General features: G+C 48.7%; 1 protein-coding gene across 1 annotated transcript in view; it reads left to right on the top strand.

Annotated features, from left to right (window-relative positions):
* GDPD1 (glycerophosphodiester phosphodiesterase domain containing 1) overlaps positions 1-22,115 on the top strand; it is a 995,260-nt gene that overhangs the window by 576,805 nt on the left and 396,340 nt on the right. Inside the window, exon 5 of the mRNA XM_069615147.1 lies at positions 7,323-7,444. Coding sequence (XP_069471248.1) covers positions 7,323-7,444 — 122 coding nt within the window. The remainder of the gene's footprint in view (positions 1-7,322; positions 7,445-22,115) is intronic.

The following is a 22,115-nucleotide window of genomic DNA, read 5'->3' as shown; positions in this document are numbered from 1 at the left end:
GTCCTGGTACTACAATCTTTCTGGGAATTGGTGTCCAAAGCATTTTCACAGTGATTCAAGTTCTTTTGTTAAGCTTTTTGTCTACATAACAATCCTCATGAACACCAGATGTCAAATGAGTTTTTGTGAGGTTATGCACGTAGGAAGAATAAATACAATTCTGTTTAAGATGTTTATCAGAAATAGGTTTCAAATGCTTACAATTCAAGGGTTCTGAATAATGACAGCAGGCCATTAGAAACTTTGGGATTAGGGTTTCCTCTTCACATTCAAGGGAAGAATACTGCGTCACTTCTGTCAGAGCTAAACCCCCCCGCCCCCTGACTGCTATCTCCTCCCATGTGATCCACCCTCAGAATGCCACCCCAGGATCAGGATCAGGTACCAGCTGCCTTTACTTGGCTGCATGGGAGGAGACTTTAGGTTGGGGTTCAGTGATGACTCCGAAGGATTCATCACACTCACTTAAAATTGCATTTACTCTCAAAGTATAAAAATAGGGAGTAAAAAAACTCCTACCTCAAATTCTTATCTGAAGCACTGGATACGACACGTGATTGAAACTATAATTGATATGCCAGCGAAAGCTTGCTGGTCAAAGTACTTTTTTGATGTCTGCATTGGATAAGACTCCTCTATTTTATTTTTTAAAATTTTTTTTTTAAACTTTGTTTTTATTGACATCATACATATAAGGTAGAGTACACGGGCAATCCCTGCCAGCAAAACATTGAGCAAACATAGATCAGTCCACAGCAAGTAGGGGGCCCAAACTAGGTCCCTGGGGTTAGTGGTGAGAAGTGTGAAGTGGAGGCGTTAAGGGTCGTACTTTACAGACGCATAGAGATGCAATCGTCGTTAAGGAGCACTGCAGTCCATTCCTGTACAAATTCCGACATGGTATCATTTGTTATCGCAGTGAGTTTTTCATAAGTGAAGATCGACCTAAGTTTACAAAGCCATTCCTCCTTGGATGGAGCGAAGACACTTTTCCATTTTTGGGCTAGTGCTAGCCTCCCCGCCCTCAACATGGCCCCAATGTCCCTTGGGAATGCAGGCTGTACTGTCTCCGGCATAGGGGTACCCAGGAGGATTTCCAGTGGAAGTAAAGTCGAGTAGTACCCCACTATGTCCTTAATCCAGCTGAGCAGTTCCGACCAGTACACCTGGATGACCGGGCATCCCCACCACATGTGAAACCAAGTGCCCCGTTGTTGACACATCCTGGGGCAAAAAAGGGACACCTCTTTAAACATTTTGGACCGGGTGGCTGGAGGGCGGTGCCATGAATGGAGTATCTTAAAGCTATGTTCCATGGCAGCGGTGTACAGTGAACCCGTGAATATAGATTTAAAGCTTGCCGTCCATGTGTGGTCATCCAGCGTCATGCTCAACCTATCTTCCCATATTCGTTTTAAGGGCTGTCTACCATCCAGATTAGCCGTTATCAAGGTGCCGTACAACTTAGACAGAGAGCCTTTCCGGGAGGTGCTTTTAGCTAGGAGAGTTTTGAAAGGTGTGAGGGGGCGTTTGAGGTTATCAGCCCACCGAGGGTGGGTCAGGATCCCTTTCAAGCGCAAATATTCAAAGACTGAGGGCGGGTTGTCACCCAATGCCTCAGTCAGCTGGTCATATTCTATGAAACCCTCCTCGCGAGAGAGTTGAGCAACCCTCTCCATGCCCAAGTCCGACCATGTCTGTGTGTCTCGAAAGCCCCTGGTGTCTAGGTCGATGGGGGGACCCCACAGCGATGTTAAAGGGGACAGCCAGGATGACAGCAGCTTGTTGTCCTTATTCGGCTTCCAGACTGCACGGAGGGCCGCTAAGGTTGGGTGCGTTCTGAGGTGGGGGAAGGGCTTTAGGGGGGCCCATAGCAGGTCCCTGACTTTTTTTCGGGTAGGTGTGGACATGCTCATTGAAAGTCCAATATGTCCCCAGGTCATCCCTCATGTGCTCTAACATCACCCGGAGTTGGGCTGCTTTGTAGTAAAGTCTAAAGTCCGGGAGGCCAAATCCACCATGGGACTTGGGAAGAGTCAAGGTAGAAAATTTGACTCTTGTTCTTTTACCGGCTCAGATGAACTGAAGGACTCGGGACTGCAGTGCCTCAAAGAAGGCCTCCGGGATCACCACAGGGAGGGCCGCAAAGAGGTAGAGTAGGCGGGGCAGGATATTCATTTTGACCGTGACCATACGCCCAAACCAAGAGAGTGTGAGGGGTCCCCATCGTTTGAGATCACTACTAATCTTGACCAAGATCCCCGGGAAGTTACATTGATAGAGTTCTGACAGATCCCTGGAAGAAACCTGCTCGATTCTCACTCCCAGTATTTCGGAGTTGCCCCCGATGTCATGATCCCCGGGACCCATGGGCATAATGCTAGACTTGGACGTGTTCACCTCAGCCCCGAAAAGCTTCCATATTAGTCTACAAGTCCGAATAATCGGGGTAGAGAGTCCTGAAGGTTAGTGAGGTAGCCCAGGATATCGTCTGCGAACAGGGAGAGTTTAAAGTCGCAATTGTCACATCTAATCCCTGTGATTTCCTGGTCAGCTCTGATCGCTATAGCCAGGGGCTCCATTGCCAAGGCATACAGAAGGGGTGACAAGGGACAGCCCTGGCGGGTGCCTCCAGATAGGGCCAGAGAGTCCGAGGTGCCACCATTAACCAAGACTCTCGCCGAGGGACCATTGTAAAGTGCTGAAACCCAGCCGCAGAAGTTGTCCCGCAGACCCATTTTTCGGAGGACTTTACCCATAGAAGGCCACTCGACGCGGTCGAAGGCCTTTTCCGAATCTAATGAAAGGAGATAGCCTTCCACCCCCTGCCTTGAAGCCTCATGCATAAGATCCAAGGTCTTCAGTATGTTATCTGATCCCTGGCGACCGGGAATAAAGCCCACTTCATCTCTGTGTACTAGGGAGGGGAGAAGTCTCGCCAGCCTGTTTGCTAAAAGTTTGGCCAGTATCTTTACATCGGCGTTGAGGAGGGATATAGGGCGGTATGATTGGCACTGAGACGGGTCCTTCCCTTCCTTGGGGAGCACTACTATCAGAGCGGACATCATCGTGGGTGGAAGGGAGCCCAGTTCCAGTGCCAAGTTAAACATCCTGGCCATAAACGGGGCCAACGTAGACCGATAGGTCTTGTAAAATTTAACAGTATACACATCATCCCCCGGGGCTGTTCCACTCTTCAAAGAGGATATGGTGTCTATTATCTCTTGTGGGGTTACGGGAAGTTCTAGTGTTTCTGCCTGGTTGGGGGAGAGGCCCGGGATTGGGAGGGAGTCCAGGAAGCCGTCTATTTCGGTCCCGTTCCCTGCATACTCCGAGCAATACAGCCGTTGATAATATTGTCTGAATTGCTTGGCTACCTTGCTGTCTCTCACGGTCGAGTCCCCTTCCGGGATGCGGATGGAATTCACCCTCCTATTTCTAAGCTCGCGGAGCCTCCAACCTAGTATCTTATCCGCTTTTCCCCCTTTTCCATGTATTTCTGTTTCAGGAAGGACAGCTTCCTTTCCGTTTGTCTCACCTGGAGGTCCGCCAGCTTAGAGCGCAATCTTTGTAGCTCCTCCCATTGTCCGGGGAACATCTGCGTTTTCAGTTCCCCCCCCCGGTTGGATAGTGTCTATCTTTTCCCTTAATAGTTTCTCCTTGTGGCCCCTCTCCCTCTTTTTTCTCGAACCTATCTCGATAAGGATGTCCCTAATGGTTGATTTGAATGCCTCCCAAACACCCATGACGCCTCCCTCCCCATTGTCATTGGCAGAAAAGTAATCTTTTATGGCTTCTAAAAGGGTTTGGCGTATTTCCTTATCATGCAGGAGGAGGTTGTTGCACCTCCACAGGGATCCGGATGCAGGGGCAGGGGGAATACCCATTTTTATTCTAAACAAATCGTGGTCCGACCAAGGAACAATCTCCACCCCCGAGTCCGTGACCTCACCCCGAAGCGTGGCGTCAACCAGAATGTAATCAATACGGGAGAATGTGGCATGAGGCTTTGAGTAGAAGGTAAAGTCGGGGTCTCGGCTTTGCTTAATGGGGTGCGTATCACTCAAGCCCAGCTCTCCATTGACTTCTTGGAAAACCTCTGGCAGTTTTTTATGGAGACGCAAGTTTGGACATGGATTTACTGACTTCCTATCTCTCTTGGGGCAAAGAACCATGTTAAAGTCCCCACCTACCAATAGGGTGCCCTCGGAGAAAGCCATAATTTTCTCTTTCATCCCCTCCCAGAAGCTATCCTGTGCCTCGTTTGGAGCATATATACAAACCAGGGTGAACAGCCGGCCCCTCACCTCCCCCTTGACCATAATATATCATCCTTCCGGGTCCGACTTCTGAGCTTTGGCCACAAAGTGGGCCCCGGGAGAGACCAGGAGGGCCACTCTGCGTTTTTTAGCCCAGAAGGACGCCACATACACCTGATCAATGTTTTTAGCCCTTAGCTTAGGTTTCGTGCCCCAAACCCAGTGAGTTTCTTGTACAAATAGGAAATGAAGCCGGAGCCTTGAAAATTCTCTCACCACCAACAACCTTTTTGTAGGTGAGTTAAGCCCACGTACGTTTAACGACCCCACTGTCAAGAATTGGAGCGGATCATCCATCAAAGCGATGGTAAAGGCTCATGGCTCCCTCCATGGAGCGTGAAATGTCAATGCTCCTGCAGAACTTCCGCACCCTGCTGATACCCAGAAACAATTTTATAAGTGCAACATAGACCTTAAAACCTGGCGTGACCCAGCTAAATCCCCAATGAACAAACCCCAACTCTTCCCTCCCCCCGAACGCCTGGTTGATTAGCGGCTTCATCTTGTCGCCAATCCAGGCCACCATTGTCTCCCCCCTCCGGGCTCCTAAACTCTTCAAAAAACAATAACTCGAGCCCGCCCACCCCCTTGTTCATACCAGTCCATAAACAGTTGCGTCGCATCCCCACTCACAGAATCGAGTACACGCTTGATCGTCGAGCTCCAGGGGGCTCATCAAGTGTTGGGCAGATCCGGGGAGGCCAGAGCCACTCTTCTGAATTTCCTGTGGCCTCGGACCTTACGCCTTTCATGTGGAGCCCTCGTCCGCCCAGGGCCAGCTGGAGCTCTCTCGCGTTCTTGCTCGCCCACTTCCATATTTGTATCATCCAGGAGCTCCCCCGACACCCTGCGAATATCGTCCTCCGTGACCAGGGCATACTTGTAGCCGTCTAGCTCAAAGGAAAGTGAAAAAGGGTATCCCCACCTATATCGGACCTCTTTGGACTGGAGCATTTTCGTCAGCGGGGAGCTGAGCCGACATCTCGCCAGTGTGAAGGCAGACAGATCCTGATACACCGAGATCTGGGCCCCCTCCCAGTCCACTGGGCCTTTCTTGCGGGCCAGTTCAAGAATTGTACTTTTCTCCGCAAAGTAGTGGAATCGTACTAGAATGGACCTGGGGCCTCTGTTGGCTGCACCTGCTCTATGGGCTCTATCAATAGTCGGTTCGTTCGTGTTAGCCCCTTCAAAGAGTGATCCCACCACCGCATTAACAGCTTTTATAATGTCTGCTTGCGTTTCATCCTCACGCTCCGGGAAGCCTAAAAAGCGCAGGTTACAGCAACGTTCCCTGTTCTCCAAATCGTCAAGTTTTAGGGAACATTTCTCTTCCCTCCTCTCGAGCTCCGCCAAGCGCATGTCAAATTGCGTCTCAAAGATGTCATTCGAGGCCGTATTGTTTTCCAGCGCTTGAACCCTGTCATCTATATTGTCCACTTTTTTGTCCAAGGTGTCCAGAAGTAGCGCTATATCCGCTCTGAAGCCTCTGATCTCCTCGAGGAGGGCGGCCATACCCTTGGTGACCGTGCTAGTGTCTGTTAGTTCCTGATGCGTCGAGGCTGCCATCTCAGAGCGAGTCGGGGGGGCCAGGGGCCAAACGTCGGAATTTCTGCAGGGATTCTTTCCAGTTCATAGGCCTCCCCCAGATCTTCACCACTCCACGGGGTCCCCACCTAAAAGCCCCAAGTCTAATGGGCACCGCCGCCGGGCCACGATACGACTCTGAAGAGGTCCTGCCTGCCGTCCAGGCCATGTACTCACTGTTAGGGTGGGGGGTTGTTTAGGCCTGTTCTCCGGTTCTAAGTCGATGGGGGCCTGTTCCTCCTTGACCCAACGTTGGGTCCAGTCACATATGCACGTGTAGTCCCTGGAGGGGAGCGTTCACTAATTTGGGGTAAGGCGGAGACCTAACAGCAATTGTCCGGGGGCCGGCTCTCTTTGCCCCTAATATAATGCAGCACTTTAGGGCAGCCTCTCACCTCATGGGGGCTCCGGTGCCCCCTTGGCACGTCTGCCGATTCTTTGCCAGATCCAGGGAGGGCCCGAAGCGGGGGGGGGGGGATGGGTGGGCTGCTGTGGGCACCCCTTTGGGGGGGGTGCCCACTCTTCCGAGTCACCGGCGGGGGCCTCTGCTCTCGCTGGGCTCCGATGCGGGCTGGCCCCCCGGGAGAAGCCGGGGCCCGAGGATGTCGCGGGGGCAAACCAGCTCTCCAATGGGCCCTCCTGGGCCGGATCCACTGAGCGCCGAAGTCCGGGGGCGCAGCACAAGCCGCCGAGCCCGGTGCGCCGCTCCGGGGTGCAGCCCCAATGGCGGGAAGCAGCCCAAGGCGTCGTGCAGCCGTGCCTGGACTCTGTGGGGCACGGGAGACCGCTGCAGTCAAGTTTGGGGGGGCTGCTTCCCCACGCTGTCCAACGAAGCTGTAGGCCTCACCTTAGCCGCGGCTCTCCGTTGTTTTTGTGCGGAGCCACGGCTCTGGGGGAGGCGGGGCTCTCCCTCCCTCTCGTCTTCGAGGGCTCACTGCGCAGCGAAGGCGTCCCGTCGGGAGACCAGAGTTGGGATATTCAGGTGCCCCACGGTGTTAGAAGGCTGCGGTGGGGGTCGGCACTTCACTCCGGGGGGTTCTGGGGGTGCTCAAGTCTCAATAACGGCACCCTTCGGAGGAGACAAGAGGAGATGCGTCGGTGCATCTCTGCGCCCCCTGGTGGTTCCCCTCCTCTATTGTTTTTATTGTTATCTTAACAGTCAAGTTGCTATCAAGCATTTCAAATTGGGTGCCCTAAGAAAAAAGTTTTTTACCCTCTAGACGTTTTCAGTGAGATTTGTGAGGTTTGTGTGTAGAGCTGCCTTGCACTCTTCTTTCTTTACCAACTCTATCCCTTTTATCCCTCTTTGCATCATTCTTAATTTCTACATTTATCTGCCACTTTAATGGGTTGCAGCGATTTAGGGACAAAAAGTAAGTTCATTGCAAAATGTTAATGTCTTAAATCTGTTTTTCCTAGAATGCTGCTGTGAAGCTGGAGATGATAAACGAATTCCTTTGCTGAAAGAGGTGTTTGAAGCCTTCCCAGAAACCCCAGTTAACATAGACATTAAAGTGAACAACGATACACTGATAAAAAAGGTAGTGTAACTCCTTCTATTTTAAGTCGGCTTGTTTGTAGGAGTAATCATTCATTGTATTTTTCTATACTTCTATTAGTATTCAAAAGAGGCAGAAACATACCGCTTAAAGCAGAAACTTGTACAAAGGTCAAACAATGGGTAGAGCAGTCCCATTGCTCTACTTGACAATAGGTTACATGAATTGATGTATGGTTAAAAAATCAGGTTTTGGATGGATTATCATAGGAACATTTAAGTCTGGCGGCATAGACCTAATTTATATATGTACAGTGGGTAGCACTTCATTTACAGTATATACAGATAACTGCAAGATTGAGGATTGGGTTGTGGCTAAGGAGGAGAGGTGATGTCCATGCGCAGATTAGGGGCTCCTTCAATATATAGTATGTTCTGTTTTTAGGTTGTGACATCACTGTCATGATTCATGATTCTTTGAAGGTTGGGGTGTAATGTTGTATGGAGTTGAAGCAGGAGCCAGCACATGGGGTGGTGAGTTTGTTGAACTTGGGTTCATATTGAGTGAAGGGGAGGGGGGAGTATTGGAAGATAACCAGCTAGATATAGGGAGGGAAGGGCTGGGGCTAGTTTGTTAATAGAATTTTTAAGTCCAGTAAAAGAAATTTGAAAAGGAAACCTTTTTGCACAGAGAACTACCCTACATGAAGACTCCTAAGTGCAAGCTGACCAAGGATTGGCCATCACCCCTCTAATGTGCAAGACTTTACTACAAAACAGAACTTGGCTTTTCTAACCAAATTGCAAAAAGTCAGACTCTGTACTTTCCAAATAATGCGACACTTGAGATGTGTGCTCTTTTTCTCCTGACCGCAATGTCTTGTACACAGCTACCTAATGGCACTCACAAAACACAATGTACTTAACTTTCTGTGTGAATTTTCTGTTTGGTATAATTGTATTATATTCTGATGCCATAAACTCTGACTGCATTAGAGAGTACTCCAGCTCTGTTAGCAGACCACAGTAGTAGCACAATTGTGTATATATACGCTTTAAAAGTTTCCGGTTCAACCATTAAGAACCTATTTTTGTTGCAGACAGGTTCATGTAAAGGAAATATCCTTCTAACTAAATACAAATGTTGGTTGCACTCCTGAATACAGAATCAATGCTTTGCTTTGAATGAGGACAATCCTAGTGTTCAACATTGTCTATTTTTCTTTGATCCATACACCATGGCAATATGTTGCACAATGAGATCTTTTTGCCTGAAGATGTTTATGTGATTTTCTTTTAGACTACATGTAAATAAACACATGTCCCCTGATTGAAAAGGGTGCACAACAATTGACATGATTTAATCTGTTTTGTTGTTTCCTAGAAAAATGCGAGTCCATGTTTAAGCTCTTGCAAGTTTGGAATAGGGTGATTACTTCTAAACACAACTACAGTTCACTTTAAATAAAACATTCTTAAATCTGAGAATTGTCTAAATTTGATCGGCGCTAACCACCCCCCTTGTTATACACTGAAGTTGAAGCAGGAGCCAGCACATGGCGTGGTGAGTTTGTTGAACTTGGGTTCATATTGAGTGAAGGGGAAGGGGGAATATTGGAAGATAACCAGCTAGATGTAGGGAGGGAAGGGCTGGGGCTAGTTTGTTAATAGAATTTTTAAGTCCAGTAAAAGAAATTTGAAAAGGAAACCTTTTTGCACAGAGAACTACCCTACATGAAGACTCCTAAGTGCAAGCTGAGGTGGAGGAGGTTATGGAACTTTGTAGGCTATACAGGTGACAATGTTTATTACTTGGTTTTCAGGGCAAGTCGCATAAGGAGTCTGGAGCAATATTCTAGATAGCTGAAGAGTCGGATAGATTTGAGTCTTCGTACAATAGGTGAGGTGGGGGGCACATGTTTTGTAGGTGTTAAGGCTTATGCCAAAGAAATTAATGTTTTTAGAGTGAAGAGGTTGGTGGTGGGGCGGGGAGATATGTGATGGTAGGTAGGGTAGGTGTGGGGTTGGCCAAGGAAGGAAGATCATTTCAGTCTTAGAGGAATAGAGCATGAGGCAGTGCAGGGCCATTCGGTGTTGAATGGCAGAGAGACAGTCACAGATACAAGAGAATAGTTCTGCAGTGAATTGGAAAAAGGAGAGAGTATTTAATGAGGGAAGAGCTGTAAAGAGAGAGGGCAAAGAGGGCCAAGGACAGCATCCTTGGGATACCTACAGCAATGAGTGGCTGCACTGCAGAGGTATTGTTTAGGAGATGGAGATGGAGTGATTGGCCAGATTGGAGCAATCCAGTTATGAGCAGTGTCTAGAAAGCAAAGGTTAGAGAGGTGTGGCGAGTCAGAAGGGGGACTCAGACTCTTAAGACCTTTCAAGTCTTTTCTTTAATAAAGGATAAGGCCTACCTCTCCCTATTTCTCTGCAGTGTTTCCTACCTAACGAACAAAAGGTGCTAGTCAGTCATCAGTGAATGTCTTAACATAAGCAAGCTGTCTACTGTCCAAACTAATCCTAACTGACTCTACCACTATCTTAACAACCAAAAATTGGAGAATGACTCCCTTGTCCTGGAATTTTCAAATAGTCTTTTGCAACCTCTTTGATTATCTTATACAGTTCTTCTAATTCTTCATTATGCTTTTGCTTTTTCCAAACATAGGGTTTTCTAAACCAAAACGGATGCGTTCTCTCTTGTCAAGGATATCCGTTTGTTTTATTTTTTCCTTTATTTCTGCTAAAAAGTTATACTCCTACGTCCCGTCCCCTTTCCTCCATACTTATGGGACATCTCTCCGTCCTGTGGGACGGGACCGGAGCACTTTGTAAAAAGCATCCAAAAATGTTGCAAACATGTTGCACTCTCCGCACGCGTCCTCCCCGCCCATCGCCGCTCCGCCCCTCACATCGCCCATCAGTCCTTTTGTCCACTCGTTCGGGACTGGACGAACTTGCATCCGCGGAAGATTTTCTTCTCTTTTTTCCTCTCTGGCTCTCGCTAGCAATCGTGTACTAGTCTGTCTGTCGTTCAAACTAGACTGTCCAGATTGTTCATCGTGTCACCAACGCTTTGCGAGGGCGGATCCCCATCCTCTTTGTCTTGAGTGTTTGGGTCCGGATCACCGTTGGGACTCTTGTTTTTACTGTGATTCCCTTTCGGTCCGGGCACTTCAACGTCGGTTGGAGCGGTGAGAGGAGGTATTTCAACTGACTCCTCCTTCGCAATTTCAGGCGTTTATCGCCGAAAAGAAGAAATGCCCGGTGAGTTCTTTACTTTTCTGAGCACCCCGGCCGGGAGACATCATCCCGGGTTCTTCCCGAGTCGGGAGGAGTGTTGATCGCTCTATCACCGGGGATTGCCCCAAAGTGCCTTCTGGGCCTAATAATTGTACCAGAGTTTTCTCTGAGGGTCTCCGTAGGGGGCCTGTGGATACCGGGGGGCTGCTTGTAGACCCAGTTCTACTGAGTCATGGGGTACCAGAGCTTGCTCTGAGGCCTCTAGATCAGCTTACCTTAAAAATAAAACGGGGGTACGCCCCGAGGCCTTGGCTGGGCTTGGTGTTACCGAGCGGATGTTTTGAGGCCTGCGCTAGCAAGGCTGTTACCGGACCTGGGTCCGAGGTCCCTTGTACAGCGGCTAAGGTTACCGACATTTCTGAGAGGCCTGGCAAGGCCTTATCAGTGAAAGTCGTTTCTCACCGTTCCCGCTCTTGTGGCGACGCAAGAACTGTTGAGGGGGCAAAGAAGGAAAGTTCTTCCTTTACCGGCAGCGCCGAGGTCCTTCCTGGGAAGGCTAATTTGGCTATTGGTATGTCGCAGAAACATTCCAGGCCTCATAGTACCGGCTCAACCAAGGTTCCTTGTGTTAAGGCTATAGTTAAGACCCCTGATCCATCGACGGGGACCCCTGCCTCACTTCCACACGTGCCGCAATTCCCCTCAGGTGATGACAAAATGGTGGCCGTTCCCGCCACGATCACGGCGGCCATTTTGGGTGCTACCCCTACAACAACGCCATCGGCCTCAGGTGTTGGGCTTGGTTCTGTGGGTGACCTAGAATTCCTTGTGCGCATCCTTTTCGTCTAGTTTACGACTGGAACGCTCGGATGCCCCTTCCACACAATGTTTTGTTGCCTGTGGGGTCGGCACCTTTAATTTTTGTCGATACATTGGGAGATGGGCCTGTGTGGCAACCCTCCCCGTTGCATCCCTGGAATTATCCTCCTCATGAGAGGCCTCCTCCGGTACCAAAACAGTCCCAGGAGAACGCCTTCTTAGGCAAATTTCAGACGCTCATGCATACCGACCCCATGAGGGAATATCTCAAAGGGCTTTTTAGGGAGATATGTCTACCCGCGCCTCTGGCTCCCCCCGCTCCTCCGGTGGCCCCGCCGGCGCCGCCCTTGCCTACGGTGCCTTCCCCGACCCTTCTGCCATTGTCCCCTGTGGCCAAGGCAGTGCCCGACACGGTTCAGCAGGATCCTGACCTGTCGGATGAGGCGCAGGCAGATCAGGACAACTAGGACCTGCCCCGCTCTATTAGAGCTTTTCATGACCGGGTACTGGACATGATGTGCTTTTTAAATGTTCCGGTGCCCGAGGCACCTGCTCCGCAGGATGGCGTTCTTTCTGGGGCGTTCACCTGGTCTCCTTTGGAGCGTACCAGCCTGTTCTTGCAGAAGGACGTCCTGGCCGAAGGGTCTGGGAAAAGCCACACTCTGGACTTTTCGTCAATAAGAAAATTGATGCGCGATGCAGGCTGCATTCTTCAGAAGAGGTGGCCCTGTCGTCTTGTCCGTCCCCCCTCCTCCACAGTGGTGGCTGCGGCTACTTTACAGTCCAGGCCCGCAGCATCCTCTTCTACGACGGCTGCTCAGGTTCTGGGGGAAGGAGGACAAGCTCCACGACTCCCTTGGGAGGAAGATTTTGCTAACTCGGCCTTGCAGCTCCGGCAGGCCAATGACGTAGTAGTATTAGCGGGGGCGAATATGAGGATGTGGAAAGGTCTGTCGGAGTTTGAGGAGTTCATTCCGGTCAAGAAGCTGGAAGACTTTAAGGCGGGATTATCCAATGCCAGGGTCTTGGCCCAGGATCTCCTTGAGGCTGCGGCTCACCACGTAAACACTTTGGCTCGGGCCTTATGCTGGGGGTTGATACCTCCCGACAGGCGTGGCTGCATGCCACCAAATTTTCAAAGGAAGTGCAGGACAAGGTGTTGGACCTTCCTTTTGACGGTAAAGAGCTGTTTCACTCTACAACCGATGTGGAGCTGACCAAGACGAAGGACAGCACCCAGACTGCTAAGTCCTTGTCGGTCCTGGTTAAAACTCCTTTTAAGACCCAGAGGCCGTTATTGCAAAGTCAGCCCTCCTCTGGTTTCACGGGCTTCCTAGGCCGGAAATCTCGTAGAGTGGATACCCCTTTGGGTAATAACTGCCAGAGGCAACAACGCTCCTCAGCCTCCTCCTCAGGTTCAGGTGGCAATACCACTGAAAAGCTTACAAAATTAGGGTTCTCCGGGCTCGCACAAGACCCCGGTGGGAAAACGCATTGCGTCTCATTGGGAGGCGTGGCAGACCATCACCGAAGACAGGTGGGTCTTGTCAGTCGCTCGGCCGGGCTTCCGCTTAGCTCTACCCCCTACCCCACACTTCAACCCTCCTTTCCAACAGTTGGGGTCGTCCTCCCTAAAAGCCGAGGTTCAGAAACTGCTGGACCTCAGATCTGTGGAACCCGTTCCCCTCGGGGAATGAGGGGAGGGCTTCTATCCTGGCTGTTTACGGTGCCCAAACCCAACCAGGCTGGCCTGCGCACCATCCTAGACCTTTCCCAGTTAAATCTTTTCCTACCCCAAGAGAAATACAGGATGATCACGCCCGGCCAGATACGGTCCTCCTTGCAGATGGGCGATTGGCTCAGCGTAGTGGACCTTGAGGATGCTTACATGCATATTCTGATCTGTAATCCACACAGGAGATATCTCTGTTTCTCTGTGGGAGGGGAGCACTTCCAGTTTCGAGTGCTTCCTTTTGGCCTCAGTTCGGCGCCACGTGTCTTTACGAAGATGATGCTGGTGATCGCGGCCTATCTTCGTCTGCAGGGTATTCATGTGTATCCGTATTTGGACGACTGGCTTTTACGCAGCCCTTGCCCATTGAAAGCAACGTACAATCTTCAGTCTCTCCTTCAGCTCCTGTTCCGTCTTGGGCTGTCGGTGAACTGGCGGAAAGCTTCCGTGACGGTCTCGCAGGACTTGATTTTCCTGGGTTTTCGCTGGAACACGATCGACTGCAGAGAGTACCTGACCGGGGACAGAATGGCGTATCTGTTGGCCATGTGTCAGATGTTTGCGCAGTCGGAGAGCATGTCGGCCTGGTGGTTCCAGAGGCTTCTGGGCCTCATGGCCTCGAGCGTATTGGCTCTTCCTCTTGCTCGTCTCAAGATGAGGCGGACTCAGATGGCTCTTCGGAACTCTTGGCGTCAGGCTGTGGATCCGGACTCCAAGCTGTTAATGATTCCGGCTTCCATGAGAGTGGACCTGGAGTAGTGGTAGTCTCTCATTAACCTGTCGGTGGGTGCACGGTTTCAGGACCCAGCCCCTATGGTGACAGTCACGACAGACTCCTCCCTTCTAGGGTGGGGTGCGACGTTGGATCTTCTTCAGGTCTCGGATCTCTGGTCGCCTCAGGACAAGCTCCTCCACATAAATCATCTGGATCTTCTGGCGATCTTCCTAGCGCTCAAGGCGTTCAGACCGATCATTGCCAACAAGGTGGTCCGTATACGCACGGACAATGTGGTGTCAATGTATTACCTCAACAAGCAGGGGGGAACCAAGTCTCCCCCCCCCATCCTCGTGGACCTGTCCATCCAGATTTGGGAGTGGGCTGTTCTTCATGGTGTCTGGTTGCTTGCAGTACACATTCCAGGCCAGCTTAATGTGCCGGCAGTTGCCCTCAGCTGGCGGACAATGGTCAGCTACGAGTGGGAATTGAAGGCAGAGGTCCTCTCATGGATTTTTCTGTGTTGGGGCACACAGGAAGTGGACCTCTTCGCTACGACGGCAAACAAGAAGCTTCCTCTGTATGCCTCCAGAAGCGGGCTGGGAGCCTCCTATCTGGGGGATGCTCTCGAGATTCCATGGCACAACATGAGGGCTTATGCTTTCCCGCCTCTGCCTCTAGTTCACCAGACAATTTACAAATTGAAGAACTCGATGAACTGTTCTCTTCTACTCATAGCCCCGTGGTGGCCGGCCAGGTTTTGGTTCTCAGAACGTCAACGCCTGTCGGTGTATCTGCCAATCAGGTTACTGGTGACCCCCGATCTTCTTCACCAGGGGGAACAGCAGCTGTGGCACCCCTCCCCACAATCACTCAGCTTGACGGCATGGTGCCTGAGTTGAAGTCTTTCGAACATCTTAATTCGTCTGCGGATAACATGCGTATTATCCAGGCAGCCAGAAAACCCTTGATTAGGTCCCAGTACAGAAGCAAATGGCTCAGGTTCTGTCATTGGTGTTTAAGTAAGCAGTTGGACCCTAAGGGGGACTACAATTGACACGGTACTGTCCTTTGTATCCTTCTTAGCAGAGTCGGGCGTCCACGTTCTGTCATGCAGAACTTATCTTTCAGCGGTTTCCGCTTACCTTTCTACAGACCAATGCTCTTACTCTCTGTGTAACCCAGTGGTTAAGAGGCATTTTGCAGGCTTGACGCGCCTTTATCCTCCGATTCGTAGTCCGCACCTGACGTGGGATCTAAATGTGGTCCTGACGGCGCTGTGCCATAAACCTTTCGAACCAATGGCCACAGTGGACCTCGAGCACCTGTTATGGAAGGTGTCCTTTTTGGTCGCCGTTACTTCAGCGAGGCGGGTGAGTGAGCTCCAAGCTTTGTCGGTGGCGCATCCCTTCTTGGTCTTTCACAAGGATAAGGTGGTCCTACGGACAAATCCTACTTTCCTGCCAAAGGTGGTATCTGAGTTCCATCTGAGCCAGTCAATTTCCCTGCCAGTGTTTTTTCTGAACCCTGCTTCAGAAGCAGAAAGGGGTCTGCATTGTCTTGATGTTAGAAGGGCTCTTAAGTTCTATCTGGACAGAACATCTGAGCTTAGGAGCTCTTCTAAACTTTTTGTGACCTTTGGTAACCCACAAGGTAAGCAGGCCTCTAAGGCGACTATTTTTCGATGGATCTCTGCCTGCATTATGGAGTCTTACACCGCCCAAGGGTTGAAGCCTCCTAAAGGTATTCATGCACACCTGGTGCGGGGCAAGGCAGCTGTGGTTGCCTTTCAGAAATGTCCCCTGGGAGACCATCGCAAAAGCTGCTACTTGGGCCCCCCCCTTCTGCTCTTTGCAAGCATTATTGTCTAGACAGGAGCTCAAGATATGATGCTCAGTTTGGTCAGGCTGTGCTGAAGAACCTGTTCCAGTAAGGTTTTTTTTCCATCCACCCATAGTTCCTGTAAGAGTGCTTGGGAATCTCCCATAAGTATGGAGGAAAGGGGACGGGACGTAGGAGTATAACCAGGTTACTCACCGTAGTGACCACCTTACTCCTAGTCAATAGTCCCCTTTCCTCCATACGCCTGCCCGCTGTCCTCTCTAATACGGTTCCTCTGTTATTGCTAAGAGGTCTTGGACCTAGCGATAGAAAAAGACTGATGGGTTGAAAGAGAGGAAGGACAAAATGTTTGCACAATTTGTGAATGCTTTTTACAAAGTGCTCCAGTCCCGTCACACAGGACAGGACGGAGAGAGGTCCCATAAGTATGGAGGAAAGGGGACTATGGACTAGGAGTAAGGTGGTCACTACGGTGAGTAACCAGGTTATTCTTTCCCCTTCCCAGGGTAATGTTATCTAACCTTTCTGAGTTTTTCTTGATATTCACTTCCTTGATATGTGGTTCGCACCTTCACTCTGTTATATTGGTCTTTTAACAAATGGGTCTGTTCCACCTTCCTCTTAGGTTCTTCTATTGTAATCTCACTCTCCTCATTAATGATACTCATGTTGCTTTGACAAGTATGAGTTCTCCTACGATGATTCTTATTCGCCTCTCTCTCTTTTAGTGTTCTATTCTCAGTATCGTGACTGTTGCATGTAGGAATAGTCCAGTAACAATTTTCATTCACTTCTTTTGTTTCTGGTGCTGTATTCTTATTATCTTGACTGGTACGAGTAAGAGCAGTATTCAATCACCCCTTTGGCTTTCATTGTTATCAACTCATTATCTTGACTGGGCGGAGTACCGTTAGTCTTATGATTCTCATTCACTTTTCTTGCTTTCAGTTTTATATCCCCTTTATCTTGGCTGGGACCAGTAAGACTAGGTTTATAAGGATTCTCATTCACTTCTCTTGGTTTCAGTCTTATCTTCTTGTTATCTTGACTGTAACGAGTATGAACAGTTCAATAACGATGCGGCACCCTCCCGGGTCCGCCCTTTTACCGTTACCCGACACTCTCACGGATAACATCACCAGGGTTTCTCTGTTTGGTTTTGGCCCTCTCCTTCGATCGCCGAACTTCCTTGCTTTGTTCGCCATCTCTTACTCCTTCTCTTCCTTCGGGTTTGGTTACTGATATCCCTGTATCAGGACCTTACACGGTTTCAACTGTTTAGTGGTGTCGGCGTCATTGTGAGGATCTCCTCTCCACCACGCTGCATGTCAAGCTCTCTGTTCTCGGGTGCCGAATTCGTATCTTGCGAGCTTCTCGCTGTTCCCAGATTCTGCCCCTCTGATGCATAGTAGCCATGGGACTTCCCTGGCGTACCTCCGTCTCTCTCCTTCTCACCCTGCTCCGGCCTCTTGCATCCTCCCTTAGGTGCTATGTCACCATGGGCATTCCCCGAGGCACGCAGCAACATTTGTCTTGCATAGGGGAACCCATACTGGATATCTGTCAAGCTGCCCCTTCGGTCTCTGCATACTTTGACCAGGCGTCATCCCCTACCTTTCTTGGCTGGTGAGGATGCTAGAGTAATTATGTTGGTTCTGCAAAGTTTCTTCTTGTGAGGTGCTTTCCCATCCTTCTCCCACCTCTTTTAGGCTGTTTGGCACAGCTTTGGGAGTCTTTCACACGATAGGGAAACTGTGGGAGGAATGTCTGCATTAGAAGAACAAATGACTTAGCTGTGATAATGTGCTTTCTGATTCATATGCCATTCCTCTGTTTTCTCATCACCCTCCGATCGAACCTCCTCAATGTAAGGCCTCATTCTGAATTTTTGCCATTAAATACCCTTTTGGTATGTGACGGTTGTGTTTATTTGCGATTCATCTGGGTCAAATGGGAAGAACTGAGGAAAATGGTGCTAGTGCCTTTGAGTGAATGTATGGATGACATCACTTCCGGTATGATACAGCGCCAAGGACTTGAGATGGTGCCATCTTCCTGGTGGCTGTAGAAAACATTTTGGCACAGACTGCATCTAAGGTGTATTTTCCCCAAGAGGAGGAATCTTTGGGAGGAACATCATAGCCATCTGAAAGAATATTTATGGGGTTAAGTGATTTGTTTATTTGAGTGGTGCGTTATCAGGCTTAGTCCTAGGGTTATGGTGGTTTGGGCCTGATCAATTACACCAATGGAAGTCTGCCACCTGTCCTTTCAGTGATGAGCTAATAACATGTCAATCCATGAAAGGGAGTGATTGACATTGGGGGAAAAGGTAAAGTTTGTAATGCATTATTCTCTAAACTTCAGTGAGACATAGACATCTAAGTCTGTTTTGAAGGGGTTTTGACATTACATTTGTTTGTGCCATTGTATGGGAGAATCCGTCATGGTTAGAAGACGAGACCAAATTAAATTTGCCAATGAGAAGAATTTTAGCATCTGCAAAGACTGACCAAGTCATCAGAAGACCTTGGCAAAATGTTTTCTTAATCAAAATATAGGGCCTCTGTCAAATGTGTGCCTTGCCATGGGCCATAAGGTACGACAAATCTCCCCTCAGTCACAAGATATAACACTAACTATAAACAGACAGTTCTTGTAAAAGGCCAAAGCTACACCAACCATTTTGCTGGGGTCGAAGGCTTGCAGGATCTGGGGGTACTGCCTCTCCCTGTGCCTTCCCTGTAGTGCTGGCTCACGCAAGCTTCTTGTAAATGAAGGATGTCAGTAATGTTCAGCCAATGCCTGGGCCCAAATATTATATCTCTTGGCAGGTGCATTCAGTCTCTTCACATTCCAGGACAGTATTTTATCCTCTGAGAACTCACTGGATAACTGAGCCAACATTGTGTAACTGAACTTTTGCTCTATATGTTATGTTGATTTATACCACACAACGCTACTATATGAGCATGTTGCATAGCCCAACATACATACGCACATTATAGCATTCTGAGACTAAGAAAATAAATGTATCGAGTGTACAAGTTGCTAGCTCTGCAGACATGAACCATTCCTCTGTGTATGAGAACTTAAAATAATGAATACACAACTCTTACAACCTGGTACCAACCATGCATTTAGCATTGTGTGGAGGGTGATATTAAGGGTTCATACATTGGCACTTTATTCTGCAGCAGAAGACACAATATCATTTGATCGATGTCATCCCGGTGCGGCTACAGGTGGCAAGCATGATATGAATTGGGAAGAAAAGGAGAAATAAAAAGATTATTAATATTTGGGCTATAAGCAGTGACCCACCAAAGTGATAACAACGTATTACTGCATCAGAGTTTAATGCAGACCATATAGTAAAGCACTGAAAGGAAGATACCAATAAAGATGCAGAGGGTTGCAATTTCTTCCTCATTAAGCCTTTCTTTGTAGAGGTCATCTTTGAATTTCAGGTCCCACAAGTTGCAGATTGTTAGCTTTTATTGGACAAACGGAAAGATCTATGCAGAGAATAATAATATTCTTGCACTTACAATAATAATATTCTAGCGCTACGAACCCTCAGGAATCTGAGCGCTGCTTATTATTACCAACGGTGTGTGGTGCTCATTTATCGACCTCGAAAGGATGAAAGGCTGAGTTTGGCCCTGACGTGATTCGTACCTGCAGCTGCAGGCTCTGTACGGATGTAAAAGCGAGCACTCTACTCGCTGTGCTATCTTGCCGGCTGATGGAACAAAACATTAGCTTATGAAGTCCCACAGACCTCTTAATAAGATGTTGCAAAGTTAAATGATTTGTAAAGGAATGGCACAGCACAGATCATTCTCAAAATTAAAGAAATTACTATTTCATTGGCTGGCGGAACAGAATTAATGGAATGTGGGCCTGGAATTGCTTTATCAAAAAGGCCATAAGCACTCCTGGAAGTAGGAGACACAAGGGATTGAAAACTGTACACATTCTGAGAGTAGCATTCAACAGAAAAAAGGAGAAACAAAATGATTGTTTTCACATGTAACCATTAATTGGGTGCAAGTAGTCTTAAAGTGAGCCCCGCTATCATTTCACTCCGCAACATCTGATGAAGAGTTCTGTGGGACATTTGTAAGCTATTGATTTGTTCAATATCTGTATAGATTTTTCAGTTAGTCCAATAAAAGGTATCTACATCTGCAACTTGTGTGGTTTTAAAATTGGACTAACGGTGTCTAACTTTTCTTTGCAATTCCTGGTCCGAAACGTTCAGACCTAGTTGAGGTTTTATTTTGAATTCAGAAGCTACTGTCCTAGGATGGGGTGACCTTCGAAAGAAGGGATGACGTATGTGTGGTTCTTTAGTTGTAAATGCAAATCCAAATGGAATAGTCATCTATAGTGAAGTTGAGGTCTATTCTCGCAGGTTATATCCTTGAGTCCTTTTCTTTTGTAGATGGTAGTTTAGCCAGGTAATGATAGATCGCCACCTCAGCTCTTGTGAAACACAAGAGGGACTGCCGACAAGCTTCCTTTTTAGAAGGTGTTCCTTCACCGGCAAAACATTCAATTTAACAATAATGTACCTAGGCCCTGCTTCTTGGTTGTCTTTCCCCACTTGGTGAACTCTGTCAGTTGCTATGTCCTTTGAGTTGAAGAGAACAAGAAATTCCCTGAATAACTCTCGGATAAAGCTGAGAATGCCTATGCTTTAATTGTCCTCCCTTAGATTTCTTTTGTGGGTAGGTTATCTCTGACCAAACGTTTATAGGTTCTTCATGCTTGGGGGCCGAGCATTGTGAAACTTGCTTGAGGTCTTCTCCCACCTTAGCAGACTTGCCGTATGGTGTCCCCAACTCATGTGTGGCCTAAACTTTTGTGGAGACCCATTCACCTATGGATTGTATTTCCATGCAGATGTTTCCAACAGTTTTTGTAAGGATCACTATCTCTTGCTGGAATTTGTCCTGAAAGGTGTCTATTATGTAGTCCAGAAAACACTGGAAACATTGGTGAAGGCCTTATTCACTAGGCAAGGAGATCTGATTCCATGGTGCTCATGTTGCTGGACTAGGCATGCAAACCTTTGGTGGAATTCCTGGTGCTCTGAGATCAACTGTTACTTGGGTCCTCTTGATTATAAGGTCTTTGCTATCTATTCATGTAGTTGTGCTTTAACTCAGCAGTGCACATATGTTGGGCAGTTCTACTGCTAGTGAGCTAGATGATCTGGAATGAAACGACGGTAGTTCAGTAGCTGAGACGGCCTGCAACAGGCGTAGGATGCCTTGTGTCAGTTCAGTACTTAATGGAAGTAGAAGTGTCAAAAGAAGTGTGGCATACACATCGGTAGTCTAGGTGGTTTTGAGTAGGTCCTTACTTGGCCATCATGGTGTATCGATGGGTCGCAAAAGGGGTGGGTAGGGTGTGTGATGAACCTTTGGTTGGTATCACTTCTCCCTGGAGGGGAGCTCCTTTCCATGAGGCCAGGTAGGTGCGGCCGCTAAACTATAATCCTCCTGACGACGATAACATGCAGGAGGACCTCATGGGGAGGAACTCCTCTCCTGGGGATAAGGACACAAGGTTGGGATACAGCCCCTGTAACTTCCAATTCCTCAAGCGGACAACCGCCGCTCATCCACTTGGGGATAAGAATGTAGCTCTATGGCAGTCTCAATAAACCCTAGCCCCACAGTTCGGTAATAGGGGTAAGAGTTTTCATTCCACAACTGAGCCTTACCCCTCTTTCAGTATCAAGACCCAGCAGGATATAACGGACTCCTTTATCAATGTTAATCGGTAGAAAAAGACTGTGACAAAAACACACTAAAGTCAAGCGGGAAGATCACAGCCTCAGCTGTAACCTATTGGAGTGATGTTACGCAGGCGCCGTTCCCGCTTCAAAAACCAGACTGTAACGAAGCACAACCAGATGTCAGACCGGCACCCGCGGGACATGGCAGGTGGGCTGCGCACTGACCATGGGAGATTTAAACCTGCGTTGCTGATCTGGAGGGAGTGAGCTTCAAGGACGATAGCAGTCCGCTGCATCTGATGATTGGAAGGTCTACAGGAGCTGACCTGTGCACAGCATTGTCAAGATGAGGACGGAACGCAGACGGCAGACAGGAACGCCGTCACACAGCCGCAAGGAAGGCAAGATGCCGGAGAAGCTGTACCGAACGTCTACCATCCCAGAAAAAAAAACAAGGTAAAGGGAGGCACGGCAGACCCGAAGGGGACATGGGGTGGCTCACCAAGAGCACACACAGTTGTCCCTAGATCCCTTTGCAATCATAGTGCTTGGGTGACACAGCAGAAAGCCTAAAAACCTTCACCTCATTGCAGTGGTGTAACAAA

This window comes from Ambystoma mexicanum, chromosome 9 (genome assembly GCF_040938575.1).
Source record: "Ambystoma mexicanum isolate Mex_15411 chromosome 9, UKY_AmexF1_1, whole genome shotgun sequence".
NCBI lineage: Eukaryota > Metazoa > Chordata > Amphibia > Caudata > Ambystomatidae > Ambystoma > Ambystoma mexicanum.
Note: the sequence above shows the minus strand (reverse complement) of the source record. Positions and strands in the feature narration are given on the sequence as shown.